The sequence below is a fragment of the Phocoena phocoena genome, chromosome 11, assembly GCF_963924675.1.
Source record: "Phocoena phocoena chromosome 11, mPhoPho1.1, whole genome shotgun sequence".
In the NCBI taxonomy this organism is placed as follows: Eukaryota; Metazoa; Chordata; class Mammalia; order Artiodactyla; family Phocoenidae; genus Phocoena; species Phocoena phocoena.
In genome coordinates, this window is record NC_089229.1 from 60,882,596 (window position 1) to 60,903,589 (window position 20,994).

The 20,994-nt window shown below is 49.4% G+C and overlaps 2 protein-coding genes across 2 annotated transcripts; both read right to left on the minus strand.

Annotated features, from left to right (window-relative positions):
- Positions 1-708: 708 nt before the first annotated feature.
- Positions 709-4,388, minus strand: KRT18 (keratin 18). Its single transcript, XM_065887442.1, has 7 exons — positions 3,875-4,388; positions 3,021-3,103; positions 2,580-2,736; positions 1,863-2,027; positions 1,632-1,757; positions 1,227-1,450; positions 709-892 (listed from the first exon to the last, which is right to left on the minus strand). Exons 1-7 carry the CDS (start codon positions 4,286-4,288, stop codon positions 772-774), a joined length of 1,290 nt encoding a protein of 429 aa, XP_065743514.1. The 5' UTR covers positions 4,289-4,388; the 3' UTR covers positions 709-771.
- Positions 4,389-13,931: 9,543 nt separating this feature from the next.
- On the minus strand, positions 13,932-14,299 carry LOC136131496 (cytochrome c oxidase subunit 6C-like). Its single transcript, XM_065888256.1, has one exon. The coding sequence runs from the start codon at positions 14,284-14,286 to the stop codon at positions 14,059-14,061; it is 228 nt and encodes a 75-aa protein (XP_065744328.1). The 5' UTR covers positions 14,287-14,299; the 3' UTR covers positions 13,932-14,058.
- Positions 14,300-20,994: the final 6,695 nt, after the last annotated feature.

The window sequence follows — 20,994 nt, forward strand, 5'->3', positions numbered from 1 at the left end:
TACACACACACACACACACACACACAAAAGCACAGAACTGGAAGTGTTCATTATTACCCAAGTGGGTGGTTACTTAAGGGCACCACTTACTTAGATGGGAACCACTGGTGTAGACTAGTCCTTCACCTGCCATGATTGCATTTACTCCAATTCTAGCCAGACCTCTAGGACTCTAAAAATCATATCCCATTCTCAATTAAATGAATTAGCAGAGCACAGGGGACCACTGATTTGGGGCTGAGTGTGGGAAGGGTGTGTGGGGTGAAGTACTGGGCCGTGGGTCATGGGTGCAGGGCGGCAGGGATGGGGAGGGCCAGTTGTGCTCTGGTCTCGCCTCTTCCCCTTTCCTTTGCCCTCTGTCCTTGGCTCCACTTCCTTCTCAGGCTCAGATTTCTACTAAGGAGCACCTGTCAGGTGGGGGTTTTATGATCAGTTTTCTTTAAGGTTAAGATTCACAATTCTATTGTAATTTTCCCCACTGTTGTTGGCCCATCCCATCTACTGGCTCCCTTCTTCTTCTCTGAGAAGGTGTTTCCAAGAACCCAGACCCTTCTTCTGCCCACTCCCCAACCCGTATGCAACCTCTGGGCTCAGAGGCGATTTCTGCCTGATCAGAGAGATAGGACTATGGAGTCAGGGCATTCGTACGCTCGCAGTATGAAATGAGCCGCTCGCAGTACGAAATCAGCCACGGAAGACACAAAGTGATATGCAGCAACGTCTCAACTTTTATTGGCCTCTTGCTCCCCAGGGCACCCTGCTTCTGCTGACTCAATGCCTCAGCACTTTGGTGTCTGAGGTCTCAGACACCACTTTGCCGTCCACGAACTTGAGGGTGGTGGTCTTCTGGATGGTTTGCATGGAGTTGCTGCTGTCCACGGCGTCACCAAGACTGTAACAGAAGACAAAGCCCCAGTTATAAACAGCACCGCAGAGAAAAGAGAAACAAGGGAAGTGGAGAAAAGCCTCCCGATCCCCGCCTGCATGTCCCAGTTCCCCTTCGCTGCTTCCTCCATAAGAGGAAAACTGAAGGCCAAATTCCACCTGTGCTCCAAGAACGGCTAGGAGCAATATTTAGTCTATTCTCTTCTCGGGGCATGCGCAGAGCACCAGCGCAGTGCTCAGTGGGTACCAATGAACAGGCACATGGGGGGTTTACAAAAGCTCAGGCTTTGGGGAGAAGTGGTAGCTTGACCCCAGCTTATACCGAGGAGAGCCCCACTCACTTGAAGTCCTCCCCATCTTCCAGGAGGCGGCGGTAGGTGTTGATCTCAGCCTCTAGCTTGACCTTGATGTTCAGCAGGGCCTCGTACTCCTGGGTCTGGCGTTGCCCCTCCGCCCGGGTCTGGGCCAGCTCCGACTCCAGGTGCAGGAGGACCCCATTGAGCTGCTCCATCTGCATGGCATAGCGGGCCTCCACTTCCCTCAGGCTGTTCTCCAGGCTGGCCTTCTGCAGGGGCATAGGGAGAGGGTCGGGTGAGACAGGGTGGAGGGAGAGTCTCTGCAGCTTTCAGCCCTCTTTGAAACTTTGAGTGCCTACTGTTTGCCAGGTACTAGGGTAGTGAGTAGAAGCAGTGGAAAATACAGAGAGAAACAACTCTTTCTGAGCGAAAGGCACCGAGGGCTCTCACCAGATTTCTCATGGAGTCCAGGTCGATCTCCAGGGACTGGACGGTGCGTCTCAGCTCCGTGAGTGTCATCTCAGCAGCTCCTATCTCAGCGGTCTGCGAGGTGACCACTGTGGTGCTCTCCTCAATCTGCGGGGGGGATATGGTCCTCAGGTCCCTCCTTCTGTCGGCCTCCCTCCCGCACCCTCGTGCCTCTTGTGCTTAGCCTGGCATCCATCCCTCTCCCTCGTGTACCTGCTGGGACCAGTACTTGTCCAGCTCCTCTCGGTTCTTCTGAGCCAGCTCGTCATACTGGGCCCGGATGTCTGCCATGATCTTGCTGAGGTCCTGAGCTTTGGGGGCATCCAACTCCACGGTCAACCCAGAGTTGGCAATCTGGTTTTGTAGACCCTTTACTTCCTAAAGGAGAAAGGGACAAAAGTGAGGAGGTGCTCAGGGTCAGAGCTCCAGGAAGCCTCTTCACCTGTGACTGCCTCTTCCAGGAGGCCTATGGGATCAGTTGGAGAACAGAACAGGGGAATCTCTTGACTTTGCTCTCTGGGTGTTGCCAGTTCTGGGCCTTCTACTCCAGATGGCTAAGATGCCAGCTGTCAACGCCATGCTTGTCACTGACAGGTGGTGGTTTCTCTCTCCTCGCTTCACCCTGTCCCTCCATCTACAAACCTGCTCCCTGTACCTTCCTCCCTCACCTCCTCCATCAGGTCTCACTTCTACTGCTAGCTGTTTCCACTGTGGTCCTCATCTCATCCTCTCACCCATGGCCTTTTGACCTCATCACACTCTAATTCAGGTGACCCACCGAGCTTGGCAACAGTCTGATGAAGAAGCCCTCAGGCTGGTAGTCCTAAACTCCCCTGCAAGGCGGCTTGCAGGCGGCCTGCTCCGTCTAGTCCCCGGCCCAGACTCATCTTGGTCCCTTGGTTCCTGGCTTGGCCAGGGTCCCCTGCTTGCCTCCTCGTGGTTCTTCTTCATGAACAGCAGCTCCTCCTTGAGAGCCTCGATCTCAGTCTCCAGCTGCAGCCGGGTGACATTGGTGTCATCAATGACCTTGCGGAGCCCGTGGATGTCACTCTCCACAGACTGGCGCATGGCCAGCTCTGTCTCATACCTGCGGGAGTCGAGGTGATTGGAAGGGCCCCGTCCCTGATCCTGAACCTTCTCAACCCACGCCACCTACTAAGAGCAGCCCCATGCCCACTGCAAACCAGCCACCTGATTCAGAAATCAGGCAGTAATCCTCTGAGCACTGTTCCTGGCACTTGGGGGACAGTGTTCTTACACTGGGTTACGTGAAGAATAAACTGATGGAGCCTTACTCTCATCCACCCAGCTCTACCCACAGCTGAACAAGAGCCCCCTAATGGACCCCAGCTTCCTAGCCCCCAGCCTTACTTGACTCTGAAGTCATCAGCAGCAAGACGGGCATTATCAATCTGCAGGACGATGCGGGCATTGTCCACAGAGCTTGCAAAAATCTGGGGGGATTGTAGAGAGAGGTCGCTCCATGAATGGGAAGTCAGTGATGGGGTGGGCTGAGTGTGTGGAGGGTGTCATGTGTCTCAGTGAAAAAACCTTCCTAGCCCTTGGAATAACCAGAGACTTTCCTTGTATACCTATCCCCTTCTACCTGTGCCCCCTCACGCTGTTCCCTCCTTTCCTGGAGTCTCAAATCCCAGCGTTCCCAGTCTCCTGCTGCCCTTCCTTCTAGGCCTCTGCTGGCTGGCCAGCCCGGAAGTGAGCAGTTACTAAACCGCCCTCTCCCTGGCCCTCTCCCAGCATTTTTCCTAGTGCACCTGCTCAGCATACCCCCGCCCCACCGGTGGGCCTCCTGTTTACTCCCAGATGACTCAGCCTTATAGCCACATCTGCTTAACCCCTCCAATTGTCCCCTCTCCACCAGAAGCCAGAGTGTCTGGGCCCTCTTTATTGAGCCTTGTTTCACCTCCCTCTCTGCTGTCCACTCCTCTGCGAAGCTCCCCCCTCCTCTTCCCACTCGGCCCTCCTGTGCCCATTCACCACCCTTGGGGTCCCTGTGACCAGGGGCGATGTCTATGGAAGTTCGGGGCATTCCTAACCTTCTGCGGGTGGAGTTGGGGGCGGGGCGGGACATAGACAAGGGGAAGGAGTGCATGCACCCCACCCTACTAAAATTCCTATCCTTGGGGGAGGGAGAGGAAGAGGGGAGTGGATAACTGGAGGGTCAAACGTGGCTGGGAGTTGGGGCTGCTCCCTCCATGTCCCCTTACCTGAACCCTCAGGTCCTCGATGGTCTTCAAGTAGTGCCCCCAGTCTCTGACCTGGGGTCCCTTCTTCTCCAGGTGTTCCCGGATTTTGCTCTCCAGTCTCCTATTATCGGCCTCCAGGCTCCTCACCCTCTCCAGGTAGGAGGCCAGGCGGTCATTCAGGTCTTGCATGGTCTCCTTCTCACCCTGGATGCCCCCTACACCCACCAGACCCCCGGCCATCCCGGCGCCCAGGTTCCCGGACCCCCAGCCGCCCCGGACGCTGGTGGAGCGGGACACGGAGATCCGGGAGCCCGAGCCCCCGGCGCCTGCATAGACGCTGGCAGCGCTGCTGACCGGTCGGACCCCGTGGCCAGGTGACTGCGCGGAGCCCAGGGACCGGTAGCTGGAGAAGGTGGACTGGGCGCTGAAGCTCATGTTTGTTCCGCGAGGAAAGAGCGAGGCCAGGACTCAGGTGCTGGGCCGTGGAGTGTGTGAGGTCCACAACTCAAGTTATAGCTCTCAGGGAGGGGGTGGGTGGGAGCCCGCCCGGGTAGGAACCCGCCCCCCGACAGGCCCCGCCTCCGCCACCAGAGTCGCCGCGGAAGCGCGGAAGCCTGCGCCACAGGTTCCTGACCCTCCCCAGCCTTTCCCCGCCCCCTCAGCACCGTCCTGCCAAGGTCACCCTCCAGCCCCCAGGGTGGCGGTGAGTGAGTGGGGCCGGGACAGCCGTGGGCAGCAGGTGAAGTTGGCTCTGGCAGCTGGGACTTCAGGGCAGGAAATGACGTCATGGTACCCCCCCTCCCCCAGGTAGGGGAGGTACAGGCCTGGTTGAGAATTTGGGGGATGAGTGTTGGGGTCGGGTGTGAGTCTCCGTCGTTGTCCTCAGCTGCAGCCCAAGTTCTCACCTGCAGGGGGCATCTTGGGGAATCCCGGAACCCTAGGAGTCCTGGGGAAGAAAAGTTGGGGGCTGGAGAAGAGGAAGAGAAACGCGATTCTGAGCCTCAAGTCTGCTGGTTTACACTCGACCCCCCCACACACACTTGGTTCCCAATCGTGCCCTCCTGCACTTGTTCCCTAGCACACACTCAGCCCCTATCCTATGCACGTGTATCGTCAATTACCCACAGAAACGCATACTCACCAATTATGTTCACTCTGAACCTTCCCACTCCCCATCCCTCAGCCCACTGCCACTGAGGCCTGGCCTTCCTCAAGCACTCTGCGGTTTGAACAGGAGTCCTCACCTCTACACACCTGCGTATCAGCCTTACCCACACCCTGGGTAAACAAATATTTCTGAGCACTTACATTTCGACAGATATTTGTTGGGCATCTACTGTGCACCAGGCCCTGTTCTAGTTGCTGGGAGAGCAGCAGTGGAAAGAGACCAATAATCCCTCATGGAGACTGTCATGTGTCCCATTTGTTACGGGGCCTGAGAGGTCAGACACGCACACCTCCAAACATTCTGGCCGAGACTCAGCACTGGTGGCCAGCCCTTTCTCCCTCCTTACTAGGACTGTTCGGCAGGCCCCCTCCTTCCCCTGCCTCTCCTCCAAAGGCTCTCTGGATCCCAAGCCTGTCCCCGGGGAGCTGCCTCCTCCAGGAAGCTTATGTCAGGATATGGGTGAGAAGGATGGACGTAGGGAAGTTCCCCCTGCTCCCTTCACCCCTGAAGCTGGGTGGTGGCCCTCTGCTGAATGAGCTGGAGGAATCCTGGGGTACTGGGCGTTCCAGCCTGTTGCCACCAGCAGCTCATTTGTCTGGCAGGGCCTGGCATTACACACCTGTCTGCGCTCTTCGCTCTGGGGAGGACCTATCGATTCTTATCGAGCTGCCAGCTGAACTGAAGAGGTGAAGGCAGATGGGAGAGGAGGAATGGGAAGAGGAGGGGCCCCAGGAGTAGCTAGGTCAACGGACCAGACAGAGGGGAGGCACTGCTCAGATGAGGGGCTTGGCCCTGGATCATCCCAGGCCTGGCACCTTCTGGTGAGGAAAGCCCCTCAGCACCCAAAGGGAGCTGGCTAGGAGCAGGTCAGGGTGGGAGCTGGCCAGGGGAGGGTCAGGGCCTGCTGAAGGTCAAAAGGCAAATGGCATGCAAATTAGCATACAAATGAATGCCCACTAGTTTTGCATGGAGGATTTCTGGGAGCTTAGAAGTGCCAGCCAGTCAAAGGGGTTTCTCCTGCTTTCACCTTCACATTCCCCCATGAAGTTCCAGGATTGCCATGTTGTGCAGAATTGCACAATAAGGTGTAGAGGTTACAGATGTGATGTATTGCCTTTGCTGTTTTTGCTAAACTTGAAGTCAGACAATCTGTGGGCTTTGCCAGCTGTGTGACCTTGGGGAAGTCACTTAATTCTGTGTTTCAGTTTCTTCACTGGTAAAAGGAGAAGAAAGCCTGTCCAGTCTATCTCCTTGGGTGGCAATTGATATGCATGTTAATTATTACTCACTTATTCACTGAACAAATGCTACTTACTTACTGGGGAGTAAATCTCCAGGAGGGCAGCTGTGAGGGGGTCAGTGTAATTGTAAAGACGTCTCCACGATATAAGGACTCTTTCTAAGTCACTTAACACCCTTGGGGGACTTTGAATTCCAACAGGGATCAGGCCCAGATCTAAGGATTCTTATCTAAACTCCTTTCCAGGTCTTTCTGTGACTCCTGCCCCACTCCAACTGCTTGGGACATTTTGGGGCCTGGGGAGGAAGGCACTGTCTGGGGCTGGAGGAGGAGAGCTGCCAGCCAGGTCTTATCTCCCGTAGCTGATGTTAGTGGCCGCATTCCTGACCTCTTGCAGCATCGGGGCAAATACCGACCTCAGGTTTCCAGCACCAGCTGCCCTTTTCCACCACATCCAGATTCCTCTGTGATTCAGGGCCTTTTCACTCTTCTGAGAGCCTCTGGGAGAGCTGGGGAGGGGGTGTGAGGGGGGAGTTTCGGGCCCCCAGGTTCCCAGCACTGGGGCTCTGGGGTGGTGGTGGGATGGGCGATGATGAGGCCGGTCCCTGGAGTAGGAGGAAGGAAGGGTCCCGGTGAGAGGCCGGAACAAAGACAGATGAGAAGGCGAGTCGAGTAAAGGAGCTCAGCAGAGGGGGGTCCTGAAGGAGGGGAAATGGTCCCCCACCCCCATCCTGCCCTGTGTTCCGGTGTCCTGCTGAGGGGGAGCTGGGAACCTGAGAGACAGGTTTAACTACTGAGTAAACTCCGAGATGACCCTGATAAGAGGGGGCGGGTCAGCTCTTTCCTCCCCCTTCCCTACACTCTCCCTTGGAGAGCTGGAGCCACAGCCCTGGGAGAACTAGATAGTGGGGAGATTAAGGGATTGGGGGATCGTGGGGGCCTGGAGCCCTTTAGGCTTTGCTTTATCATTTAGTCTGTAAATTTTGTACCCAACCCTGAGGAAGGGCTTGTTTAGGATAGCAACTGAAGTGTGACGGTTGGGGTCTATAGACCAGACAGCAGGGGGCGGGGGAGGGCGGGGGCGGGAGTCGGATTCTCACCATCGTCTCCAAGGGTTGAAGGATTGAGAACGACTCCGGAAAGGACCTTCCAAAGGTGTGAGTGTCTTGCGGGCAGTGAGAGGTCTTTTTAGTGAGAACAGTAGGGGACAGCAAGGCGGCTGAGAGGTTGGCCTGGGAGGCTCCCCTCAGCTCCCCTCAGTGCAGGGCCCAGCGTGCCAGCGGACCTCCCACAGGAGGACCCCAAGGGCTACTGAGTTAGGGGCAGAGCCTCTGAGGAAGAGAACACACAGAGGGAGGAACGGGCGAGACCCAAGGGAAAGGGGTGTGGGGGCGGGGTGGGAATTCCTCTTGCTCAGCCCTGAGTCTGGCATGTAGCGAGAGCTCCATAAATGATTTTGATTTAAACAATTAATGAAAAGGGGGGCCGAGGGGTGTGGTTAGGTAGGCTGTGGAGGCAGGTGGGATGATGGGGGTGGCAGCTGGGTTGGGAGCAAGGCCCAGTCTGAATCCCTCAAGACTTTTGGGAATGTCTCTGGAAGGGTCCCTGCCCCATTTGGAGAACCTGGACCTGCCTGTCTAGTGTAGACTGGGGGAGGGGTTCTGAGGGTTCGGGCCAGGCCCTTTCCCCCAGGATTGGGAAGGTCAAAGAATGTTCTGTACTTTTATATCATTGCTTCAGCTGGGCTTGTATCCTGGGTTATTTTCCAGGGATAAAGGAAGGAAAGATCATGAAGAACATGTAGCTGCCCAGGAATCTCCAGCGATAAAGCTCAGAGAGGGTTCCAGGAAATCTGGCCCTTCCAGAGTCCCCTCAGCTCCCTGGGGTCCCCTGCAGTCTCCTCTGGCAAAGCCAGCTCTCACCCACCAGGCGTGGCCTCTCCTATTCTTATGACCCCTTCCCCTTCCCCCGTCTGACCCTGGTACTCCTGGTCCCTCCTCTGGTACAACCCCGTTACCTCAATGCCATCCCCCAGCCCATCACCTCTTTCCAATCTGCCAAGAGGTGTGTGGCACACAGGGATGAGTGTGGCACTTGGTGTCAAAAGACCCGGGTTCGAGGTCCCACTGCTGGCTGGGTGACCTTGGGCAAATTTACTTGCCTTGGTCTCCTCAGCTGTAGAATAAGGATAATAGTTACATCTACTCCGAGAGCTTTCATGAGAATCAAATGAGACAATCTGCCTGGAAGGGCTTTGACAGCTGAAGAAGTCAGTTCATTTCCTCTCTCGTCTGGTTTGTCCCCATCTACTCTTTGCCTTCCCAGGTCCCTTATTTTGCTCTCACTACCCTCTAGCCTTCTGCTCCCTCCCCATCACTATTTCTTTACTTTCAATTTGGGCAAAGAGCAGGGGCAGCTAAAACTGAGTCTGTGGAAAAGGGGGCGAAATGCAAAAGTAGAGTGGCTGAAAATCCATCTCAAAATCATCCCATCAATGGCCACGTCTCTACCAGTCTCTCTCCTTTTGGCTTTGAACTAGGCAGATCTACGAGCAATGTCTGGGGAAACTGTCCTGTGAGCAGCTAGACAGGCAAGGCTACAGCTTGAGAGAGGCGTGGGGTATGGAATGCAGCTTGTGGAGCCAAGACTAGCCCTCAGGGCCTTGGCAAAAACTGGACAAAGTCAACCTCCTCCTTGTCTCCTTGGCCTGTGCACTGACCGACCTGCACAGGCAGGTGGGGTAGCCCTGTCTGGAGCCATCCCCCTAGAGGATCTGGGGGAAATCCTGGTGTGGATGAGATGGCCTAAGGAAAAAGATCAGACAAAAAAAGTGGGCAGAATCTGCATAGAGGGACCCAAGGCAAGAAGAGGAGGAAGAGACAGAGGGAAAAGAGAGGAGAGAGGAGAGGAGGTCCAGACTCCTGACAGCTCCCGAAAGAGACCAGGAGAGAGGGCTGTCATGAAAGCCAAGGAGAAGAAGTTTCAAGGAGGGACAGATGCACACAGAGATCAAGGAGGCTGTGGAGAAGCAGAGCACTTCCAGTAAAGTGATGGAGACCAAAGCCAGATGCTGAAAGGCCAAGGAGTCGGTGCTAAGTGGAAGCAGAATGTAAACTTTTCTTTTACGAAGTTTGGGGGAATGCCCTCGCAGTCCAGTGGTTAGGACTCTGCTCCCTCACGGCTGAGGGTTTGGGTTCAGTCCTTGCTAAGATCCCACAAGTCGTGTGTTGTGGCCAAAAAAAAAAAGAAGTTTAGGGAATTTCCTGGTGGTCCAGTAGTTAGGACTCCATGCTTCCACTGCTGGGAGCATAGGTTCGATCCCCGGTCGGGGAACTAACATCCTGAAAGCTGCATGGCATGGCAAAAAAAAAAAAAAAAAATTAAAAAAAAAAAAAAAGGTTTGTCAGGGAAGGAAAGGAGAAAATGGGGTGATACCCTGTTGTAGGTAGCAAGGTTGATGGAAGGTGTCCTCAGGATGGTACTGCTTAGCCAGGCTGATCAGTGATTAAACAAGCAATGACAATGGAGTGAGGTTGGTGCTGGGCCAGGGCAAGTCCAGGGCCCAGTGGAAGCCCATAGCAGCAACTGCTAACCCAGCCTAAGAGCCTAGGGGAAGTGACATTTCAGCAGAAACCTGAAGAGTGCTAGTACTAGTAGGTGGCAGACCTGGGATTTGTCATACGTAACCTCTACATGCTTCTGCCTCTCTACCAATGGGAAGAGCAGGACAGAGGCAGAAGGAGCCTGCGGCACGTGTGATGAGGTAACACGGTCTACCCGTGGTGCATGAGGCTATGTGAATGGTTCTGAGGTCCCAGTGAAGGTCACACAGCGTGGCTCCATGATGAGACCAACCACACGAGAATCTGTATCCTGGGGGAATCTCTTGCTGAGAGATGAGCGGGAGGGAGTGGTGGAAACTCAGAGGCAACGGAATCTAGATTTACAACATTGTTGAAATAGACTCTTGGGGTGGGTTGAATGGGAAAGCAAAGACAACCAGAAGACCTCAGAGGAAGAGGAGTCCAGGGCTTGGGAGCTGACATGATGGATGGCAGCTGCAGTCTAGAAAACAAGGGAGCACGAGATGTGGCATGTCAGAGAGGGGATCGTCGGAGTTTGGGGTCAGAGCAGATGATATCATTTAAGGGTGGCTGAAAGTCATGGAGTTAAGGATCTTAAGGAAAAGAAAGGACAGGAAAAGAGCATAGATTTTGGAGTCAGGCAGATCTGAGTCTGTGTTCTAGCTCTGTTGTTTGCCTGCTGAGTGACCTCGTTCAAGTCGGGTGCCCAAGTTAGTAAGCTTCTCTGAGCTACAGCTTCCTCATCTGTTGTTGCAGGAATTAAATGTGCATGATAGGGCCTGGAGCATAGCAGGTGCTCCCCTGCCTTCTTCTGCTGCGATAATCGTCAGCATGGAGGTTCAAGTCTCTCAGTTTAGTTCAGTTCTACAGTGAGCTGGGGATACAGAGATAAATAAAAATAAACAATAATAATCAAGGAGATGATGATTAGAGGGGACAGATAACCGGACCAAAAAAATACAATGTGATAGGTGCTATGAAAAGTTCTAAAGTAGTATCAGAGGAGGGAATAATTCATCCGTTCATTAACAATTTGTAAGGGAGCTGTTATGTGCCAGCCGTGTTCTAGGCTCTGGGGATACAGCGAAGAAAAGCCAGATAAGGTTGTTGTTCTTGCGGAGCTCACATTTTAGGTGGAAGGGTTGGGATCGTGGAGAACCTCAAGAAGGAGGGAATGCTCTGGCAGAGCTTCAAAAAAATGAACAAGAACTTGTTAGAGAGACAAGGGGGTCAAGGAGAAGTCTTTACAGATAGAACGGTATTGTGATCTGTTACAGTATCCAACAGAGTCACCTCCTCTGAGTTTCAGATATGTATCTCCTGCCTGTCACTGGATATTGTCCCCAGCTGGAGTTTTCAAAGAAATCTTTTTTATTAAAAAATCTTTTTTAGCTGTGCCGTGCAGCTTGTGGGATCTTAGTTCCCAGACCAGGGGTTGAACCTGTACCCTTGGTGGTGAAAGAGTGGTCTCCTAACCGCTGGACTGCTGGGGAATTCCCAAAGAAATCAAGCTTATTAGATGTAAGGCTGGATCTTCCTGCATCTTTTTTTTTTTTTTCTTTTAAAAAATTCAGATTTATTGAGGTACAATTTGCAGAGAGAAATGGTCACTCTTTTCAGGGATACGGTTCAATGGGTTTGGACAGATGGATACAGTTGTATCCACCATAAATCAAGATAGAAAACATTTAATCACCTCAGAAAGTCCTACTGCATTCCTTCACAGTCAGTCTCCCTCCCCCACCCCCAGCTCTGGCAACCATCAATCTGCCCCAATGATTTTTCCTTTTTCAGAATGCCACGTAGATTGAATCATAGACTACGTTACCTTTTGTCTCTGACTTCTTTCACTTAGCGTAATGCTTTTGTGTTTCACCCATGTTATTGCATGTATTAGCACTTCGTTCCTCTTTATTGCTATACAGTATTCTACTGTATGGCGGTATCACGATTAGTTTGTTCATTTACCAGTACGTGGGTATTTGAGTTGTTTCCAGTTTTTAGTAATTATGGATAAAGGTGTTATAAATATTTGTGCACGGTTCTTTGTGTGGATATAAGTTTTCATTTTTCTTGGATAAAATAGCTAAGAATGAGATGGTGTGTTGTATGATAAGTACATGTTTAACTTTCTAAGAAACTGCCAAACTGTTTTTCAATTGAAGTTTAGTTAATTTATAATATTGTGTTCAAACTATTTTCTAAAGTAACTGTACCATTTTGCATTCCCACCAGTAATGTATGAGGGTTCCAATTGCTCTTCACCCTCACCAGCACTTTCTATTGTTTTTCTTTTTTTAAATTACAGCTTTACTGGCGGGTGCATAGTAATATCTCATTGTCATTTTAATTTGTATTTTCGTAATGACTAATGATGTTGAGCAACTTTTTTATGTGCTTTTGTTGCCATCTGTATCTCTTCTTCGATGAAGTGTCAGTGCGAATCTTTTGCCCATTAAAAAATATTGGGTTGTCCATAAAAAAACAAAAAGACAACCTACGGAATGGGAGAAAACATTGGCAAATGATAAGACAGAAAAGGGCTTAATCTCCAAAATATACAAACAGCTCATACAACTCAAGAAAAAAACAAATAACCCAATCAAATAATGGACAGAAGACCTTAATAGACATTTCTCCAAATGAGACATACAGATAGCCAGGAGACACATGAAAAGATGCTCAACATCACTAATTATTAGAGAAATGCGAATCAAGACTACAATGAGGTACCACCTCACACTGGTCAGGATGGCCATCATCAAAAAGTCTACAAATAACAAATGCTGGAGAGGGAGTGGAGAAGAGGGAGCCCTCCCGCACTGTTGGTGGGAGTGTGAGTTGGTGCAGCCACAACGGAAAACAGTGTGGAGGTTCCTCAGAAAACTAAAAATAGAACTACCATATGATCCAGCAACCCCACTCCTGGGCATATAACCAGACAAAACTATAATTCAAAAAGACATGCACCCCTATGTTCATAGCAGCACTATTCACAATAGCCAAAACATGGAAACAACCTAAACGTCCATCAACAGATGAATGGATACAGATGTGGTACAGATGCACAATGGAATACTACTCAGCCATAAAAAAGAACGAAATAATTACCATTTGCAGCAACATGGATGAAACTAGAGATTATCATACTGAGTGAAGTAAGTCAGAAAGAGAAAGACAAATACCGTATGATATCACTTATATGTGGAATCTAAAATATGGCAAAATGAACCTATTTACAAAACAGAAACAGGCTCACAGACAGAGAACAGACTTGTGGTTGCCAAGGGGGTAGGGGCTGGGGGACGGAAGGACTGGGAGTGTCGGATTAGCAGATATAAACTATTACATACAGGATGGATAAACAAGGTTCTACTGTATAGCACAGGGAACTATTTTCAATCTCCTGTGATAAACCATAATGGAAAAGAATATATAAAAAAAGAATGTCTCTATGTGTATAACTGAGTCACTTTGCTGTATAGCAGAGACTGACACAGCATTGTAAATATACTATACTTCAGTAAAAAAATAAAATTAAATTAAAAATATTGGGTTGTCTTTTTTATTATTTATTTACGAGAGTTTAAAAAAATATATCTAGATTTAAGTTTTTCATCATATATGTGATTTACAACTATTTTCTTCCAGTCTGTAGTTGTCTTTCCATTTTCTTAATGGTGTCTCTTGTGGAGAAGCTATTGGTTTTTTTTTTTTTTTTTTTTTTTTGCGGTACGCGGGCCTCCCGCTGTTGTGGCCTCTCCCGTTGCGGAGCAACAGGCTCCTGACGCGCAGGCTCAGCAGCCATGGCTCACGGGCGCAGCCGCTCCGCGGCATGTGGGATCTTCCCGAACCGGGGCACGAACCCTTGTCCGCTGCATCGGCAGGCGGACTCTCAACCACTGCGCCACCAGGGAAGCCCAAGCTATTGGTTTTGAAGAAGTCCATTTTATCAAGTTTTTAGTTTAAGGATCATGCCCTGGTCCTGTATTTGAGAAATCTTTGCTTATGTGAAAGTCACAAAGATTTTTTTCTGTTTTCTCCTAGAAGATTTATGGTTTTAGATTTTTTTTTTTTTTTTTTTTGGTTAATCGTTTATTTATCATGAGAAACTATTCCTTAGCCCAGGTATTAGTAGTTCATAGTTCAGGAACACAGGTAAGTGACAAACTTCCATGGAACTCAACCCAAAGAAATTCCTTATATTCCAAAATCACTTTGCACTCGGAAAGATACCAGCCTTCCTCATCTCCTCAAAATCTTTTATGGAATCATAAGTTTTGTAGAAATCTGCATATGCCTTCTTTCTTGGTTCAGCCACAGCAAACTTATAGAAAGCTGCAACTCCCAAGGAGACAAAGAATGCTCCAACAATATGAAATCGCAGACGCTTGGCCAGAAGGCCACGCATCTGAGGTTTTGTCAAAGAACTGGAAGCCATGGTAGTTTTTCTCCTTGACAGCAGACTATTTCAAGGTCACGCAATCAAGAACACTCCAGCAGGTCCCACAGGGCCCACTTTGTGACCCGGGCCTGAAGGCCGCGGCACGCGGGCCAGCATCCCGACTTTCGGTGAGCGCGGCCCGGGCAGGGGCCTATGGTTCTAGATTTTACATTTTGGCCTAAGATTCGTTTGAGTTAATGTGTTTGGCAAATATTTTCTCCCAATCTGTGGCTTACTTTTGTATTTTCTTTTTTTTTTATAAATTTATTTTTTGGCTGCGTTGGGTTTTCATTGCTGGGTGAGGGCTTTCTCTAGTTGTGGCGAGTGGGTGCTACTCTTTGTTGTGGTATGTGGGCTTCTCATTGCCGTGGCTGCTCTTGTTGCGGAGCACGGGATCTAGGCGCAGGCTCGGTAGTTGTGGCGCACGGGCTTAGGTGCTCCATGGCTTGTGGGATCTTCGTGGACCAGGGCTTGAACCTGTGTCCCCTGCATTGGCAGGTGGATTCTTAACCACTGTGCCACCAAGGAAGTCCCTACTTTTGTATTTTCTTAACAGTGTCATTAGAATAGATGACATTTTTAATTTTGGTAAAATTCCATTGTCAAATTTTTCTTTAATGGTTTATTTTTGTGTGTGTGTGTTCTAAGAAATCTTTACCTAACCTAAGATCACTAAGTTTTTTTTCTTATGTTTTCTTCTAGAAGTTGGATATTTTTGGGTTTTTTGTTTTGAGTTGATTCTTGTCTATGACATGAAGTATGGGTTGAGGTTAATTTTTTTTTTTTGCATGCGGATGTCCAATTGTTCCAGCACTATTTGTTGAAAAGGCTATATTTTCTGCAATGATTTACTTTGGTACCATTGTGTGAGTCTATTTCTGAGCTCTTATGTTCCACTGATGTATATATCTATCCTTATGTTAATACCCCACTGTCTTGATTACTGTAGCTTTATGGTAAGTCTTGAAACCAGGTAGTGTGAGTTCTTCAACTTTCTTCTTTTTCAAAATTGTTTTGGCTAGTCTAGGCCCTTTGTTTCTTTATATAAATTTTTAGAATCAGTTTGTCAATCTCTAAATAAAAGCTTACTGGAATTTTGATTGGGACTGAATTAAATGCATGAACTTTGTATATCTCACCATTCTAGATCTTCTTTAATTTCTTTCATTAATGTTTTGTGGTTTTCAGCACACACATCTTGTACCTGTTTTGCTTGATTGGAAGGTATTTTATGTTTTAAGTCTGATTGTTAATGATACTGTGTTTTCAATTTCAATATCCAATTTTTCATTACTAGTATATAGAAATATGATTGATTTTGTATCTTGATCATTTAGCCTGCAACTTTGCTAAACTCTCTTACACCAGTAGCTTTTTTGTAGATTGAAACCTTTTACATAGAATATCATTTCATTTGTGAATAAAGGCAGCTTTATTTCTTCTTTTCCAATCTGTATGCCTTATTTTCTTTTTCTTGACTTACTGCACTAGCTAACACCTCCATTACAATGTTAAATAAAAGTGGTGAGGGGCTTCCCTGGTGGCGCAGTGGTTGGGAGTCCGCCTGCCGATGCAGGGGACGCGGGTTCATGCCCCGGTCCGGGAGGGTCCCACGTGCCGCGGAGCGGCTGGGCCCGTGAGCCATGGCCGCTGAGCCTGCGGGTCCGGAGCCTGTGCTCCGCAACGGGAGAGGCCACAGCAGTGAGAGGCCCGCGTACCACAAAAAAAAAAAAAAAAAAAAAGTGGTGAGACAGCAAATACCTTTGCTTTGGTCCTGATCTTGTGGGGAGAACATTCATTCTTTCACTATTAAAAATTATGTTAGCCCTAAGTTTTTTGTAAATGTTCTTCATCAGGTCAAAGAAATTCCCTTGTATTCATAGTTTGCTGAGAGTTTTTCTTTTTTTTTTTTTTTGCTGTACGCGGGCCTCTCACTGTTGCAGCCTCTCCCGTTGCGGAGCACAGGCTCCGGACGCGCAGGCTCAGCGGCCATGGCTCACGGGCCCAGCCGCTCCGCCGCATGTGGGATCTTCCCGGACCGGGGCACAAACCCGCGTCCCCTGCATCGGCAGGCGGACTCTCAACCACTGCGCCACCAGGGAAGCCCTTTACTGATTTTCTATTTGTCTTATTAATTATTGAGAAAGGAATATTGAGGCCTCCAAGCATAATTTTGGATTAATCTACTTCTCCTTTCAGTTCTTTTAATTTCTATTTTATGTTTTTTTTAAATTAATTAATTTATTTATTTGGCTGCGCCTTGTTTTAGCTGTGGCATGCGGGATTTTTGTTGCTGAGTGTGAGCTCTTAGATGTGGCATGTGGGCTCTTAGTTGTGGCATGCGGGCTCTTAGTTGCAGCATGTGGGATCTAGTTCCCTGACTAGAGATCGAACCCAGGCACCCTGCACTGGGAGCTTGGAGTCTTAGCCACTGGACAACCAGGGAAGTCCCTCTATTTTATGTTTTTAAAAACTCTGTTGTTGGGTGCATACACATTTAGGATTCTTATAGCTTCCTGATGAACTGGCCCCTTTGTCATTCTGCAATGTACCTCCATATCCCAGATATATTCTTTGTTTTGAAGTCCATTTTGTCGGATATTCGTGTGACCTTCTTCTAATTTTCCCCTTCTCATGGAACGGCATCACCATCCAAAGAGTTGTCTAGGGCAAAAACCGGGTTGTCATCCTTGACACTTCCCACCCTCCACCACCATATCAGCCCATTATCAAGTCTTGTCCATTTTACCTCCTAAATGACCCTTGAATCTTTCAGCTCCTCTCTAGCTCTATAATCATCATCCTAGTCTAAGTTTTCATTATAGTATCTCTTGCTTAGCCTACTCTCTTAGTTTACTGATGTCCTTGAATCCACTTTGGTCTAATGTGCTCTCCACATGGCAAGCAGGCACGATTAAAAAAACCACACACACAAATGAAGTCACCCCTCTAAAGCTAATTAGATCTAACTAGGTCCAATTATTCTTAGGGTAAAGACCCCAAGTCTTAAAGTGGCTGATGAAGCCCTGCATGGTCTGGCCCTCTCAACCCCTGCAGTCTCCCTCTGTACCTTTTCTCCCTCTTAATATGGCTACACTGACTTTCTTTCTGTTTGTGGAACATGTTGTACTCCTGCTTACCCGGGGCCTTTGCACATGCAATTCTCTATAACTAGATCACTCTCTTCTCCTTATTCAGCCTTTTCTATTAATCTACTCATCTCTCATATCTCAGTTCAAGTATTGCTTCCTCAGGGAAGTTTCCCTAACTCCTTCAAATTTAGGTCAGGTTGCTCTACAATATACTCTCTTAGGATTGTGTTCCTCTCGTTAAAATAATGTATAGCAGCTTATATTTACATTTTCCTGAGTGTGATTATTAGGTTATTATCATTCTCTCCAACTAGATTATAAGCTCCAGGGGCCATGTCTATTTTGCTCACCCTTGTGTCCTTAGTGCCTGCACTTATTAGGTGCTCAATAAATACTTGTCGAATATGTAAAAGTCAATGGGTAGCAGAGAAAAGGAAGAGGCAGAAGATGAAATGGGAAAGGTTGCTGAGGGCTGGGTCAAGGAGGACATTTCAGGCCTTGTAGAGTTTTTCCTTCCTTGCTTCTCAATTTTATTTTGCACCAGATACATTAGGAAATGTGCTATGATCACATGTGCCAAGGTACCACCCACGTCTGCAGGGGGTTGGGGTCTGAGCCTCTATTTGTAACAAGTTCCCTAGGGATGCACCAGTGGCTGTGGGCTACTGGGAAGACATTGAAGCTTGAAGTAGGGAAGTGCCATGGTCAGAATTGCATTTTGGCAAGACCATTCTAGCTGTATGTCTTGGAAAGACAGGAAGGGACAAGACTGGAGATTACTGCCATCATCTAGGCAAGTGACATGAATGCCTGGACTAGGGGAGAATCAGTGGAAAAACAGGGAAGAAAATAGACTCAAGGGAAATTTAGAAGTTAGAAGTCAGGTCTTGGTGTCTAATTGGATATAAGGGGAAAGAACAAGGAAGAATAGCAACCACAATAATTAACAATTACTGAGTACCTATGATGTGCCAGGCATGATCCTATGTGCTTTACACATATCACATTATTTGGGCTCATAACAGCCATGTGAGGCAGGTTATAGTACCATCCCCGGGGCTTCAGGTGACTCCTAGCTTTCTCGCTTTGGAGGCAGTGAGGCTGTCCACCAGATAATGATTATGAGAGGAAGGAAGGCCAGGAGGGTGGTGTTAGACAATGCCTTCTGTTTGGAACCTACTGACTTTGCGACTTGGGTGAGACATCCAGGTGGCAGTTGGAAACATGGGTCTGAAACTCTCCTGAGAGTTGGGAGATGTGGGTCCAGGAGCCATCATCCCTGGGAGTGGATGGGATTGTTCAGAAGAGGTTAAGGCACCCATCCCAGGGATACTAACTTTCAAGGCCGAGGTTCTTAATCTGGCCTCTGTGATGGTTTCCTGAGTACATGAATCCCTTGAGGCATACGAGAGATGCTGGCAATCTGTGATGGTGCCTTAGAGTCTCAAAAGTGTACATGGTCCACCAAAAAGATTAAGGGCTATGGATACAAGTGGTGGGTAGATAAAGAGGATTCAGGAGTGAATCAGTAGCGTCCAGTCCAATATTGCAGGGAGGTCAGATAAGAGAAAGCTTGAAAAGGTCGACAAAATTTGGCTCTTAGTTGATCACGGGTGGTTTTAAGTTTCCATGGCTGGTGGCTGGGGTGGGAGTAGGTAGGATGAGGTGAAAATTGAGAACGAACATGACCTCTTTTTTGGGAAGAGGAGAGAGAGGGGTCAAGGGTCAAGGAAAATTTCCCTCCCTCCTTCCCTCTCTCCCTCCCTCCCTTCTTTCCTTCCTTTCTTCCTTGCTTTTTTAAAGTAGAAAAGCCCTTGAGCAGGGATACAGGTAGAGGGGAAAATTCCCTCCAGGGATGGGGCTGGGGGGAGCAGGACCAGAGAGAGATGGTTCTTGATGCAGCGAGGTTCTGAGGGGATAGAGTTCAGAGTGCAGGTGGCGGGCCTGGCTCTGAGCACAGTGAGGGACACCTCCATCTCCAAGAGGGAGGAAAGGGTGGGGATGGATACAGACAACGGATGAGGGGGGCATTGTTAAGGATGGTGGTGGCAGCCATGAGGACCCCTTTGGGTACCAAGAGTTTACGATTCTGGTGACTAGCAGAGGGGAAAGAGTGATGGTGGATCTGGTCTCACACTGGCTGAGGAGACACTGTCTCTTCCTTAGCCTGGACACCCTCCTCCTTATGTTTGGCCTTGTCCTCCTCCAGGAAGCCTTCCTTGACTGATAACTCCATTCTGCCCCTTCCCAGCAGCTGCCTCAGCTCCCCCTTCCCTCTTTGTCTCAGCACAGAGGCCAAGAGCTCCCCTTGGTTCAGTGTCTGCCTGTCTGTCTGTCTCTGGTCTCCAGAGAGAAGGCTCAAGGAAGGAGGTGAGGAGGGGATGGGAGCATTTGTGTATCTGTAAAATGGGTGGCTGCTTCCTCAGGACGTTCCCTCCCCAGCTCTCAAGACAGGCTGTGCCCACAAGGGGGTGTTCAGCCAGAGAAGGCCTGCTTCGCATGATCTGGGCAAACAGCCCAATTGGCAGGCTGTCAGCAGGGCCCTCACCTTTGCTCCCTGCTCAGATGGCCCTGGCCTCCGTTGCCATGGTTGCCCCTTAGTTTGGGGTAAACAGAGCTCTCCCTCTCCCTATCCGGACACCTAAGTGTCTCTCTGGGGAGGGGTTGGAATTTCCAGCGTCCAGGTATCCCTCACCCTGCTTCCCAGAAGGCACAAGGATGGTGAGTCACAGCATTTAGGCCCCTTTCCACCCCCTCACTGCTCTCTGGCTGGCCCTGAGGCTCCCTTCTGCTCCACCTGTGTCCTGTGAGAATTGGGGAGGGATAGGGAGAGGGCTGGAACTCACTATCAAGCTGGGTGGTGGGTATAGGGAAGAGCCTTCCTGTCTTCCTTTGGGCTGTTTCTCCTGGGGCCTAGATCCAATCCCTGGAATCAGTGAGAACGATTACAGGATTACAGCTTGTTTCCTTGTTTCTCCTGGATCCTTAAGGCCTAGGGTGAGAGAGAGGAGAAGATAGAAAAAACAAATGTGGAGGAGAAGAATACGGATCAGAGTGGAGAAGGTGATTCATCTGGATAGAAGTGAATCTTAGAACCGTCCTTCATTCATTCATTCTGTGAATCAAATAAATTCCCGTGCTGTGTACCAAGGGAAACAGAAACATGTAAGACACAACCCTGCTTTTGAGGAGGTGCCTTGGTGCTGGTGTGAGGGCCCTGGATTTGGAATCTGGGGACCCTGGTATGAGCCCCAACTACCACTTGATGGACAAGTCACTTCTCTAAGCCTCGGGTTCCTCATCTGTAAATAAGGATAATGATACTTAACTCCCAAGGTTATCGTGCAGATCAAAGGAGATGAATATGGACCACTGCCTCATTTGCCGGTGTTCAACACCTGTTGGATGCCTGCCTGTGGCTCAAGTTTGCAGTCAGGGAGGAGCGCTCAGACAAATATGGCCCAGCCCAGGGTGTAATGAGGCCAGTTCTTGGGGTCTCTGTGGGAGAGGCCACTTCCCACAGTGGTGACGGCGGCAGGGAGGTGCCTGCTGGGTGGTTTTCGTTCAGTAAATGTTTGCAGAGTGCACACGGTGTGCTGCAAGGGTAAGGGTT

What these genes read in the sequence shown, in the direction of transcription:
- KRT18 (XM_065887442.1), bottom strand. Translation starts at nt 4,288, where the DNA reads ATGAGCTTCAGCGCCCAGTCCACCTTCTCCAGCTACCGGTCCCTGGGC. An exon ending in TCGAGGACCTGAGGGTTCAG is followed by an intron (nt 3,104 to 3,874) that starts GTAAGGGGACAT and finishes CAATCCCCCCAG; the next exon opens with ATTTTTGCAAGCTCTGTGGA. An exon ending in GAAGATGGGGAGGACTTCAA is followed by an intron (nt 893 to 1,226) that starts GTGAGTGGGGCT and finishes CTTCTGTTACAG; the next exon opens with TCTTGGTGACGCCGTGGACA.
- LOC136131496 (XM_065888256.1), bottom strand. Translation starts at nt 14,286, where the DNA reads ATGGCTTCCAGTTCTTTGACAAAACCTCAGATGCGTGGCCTTCTGGCC.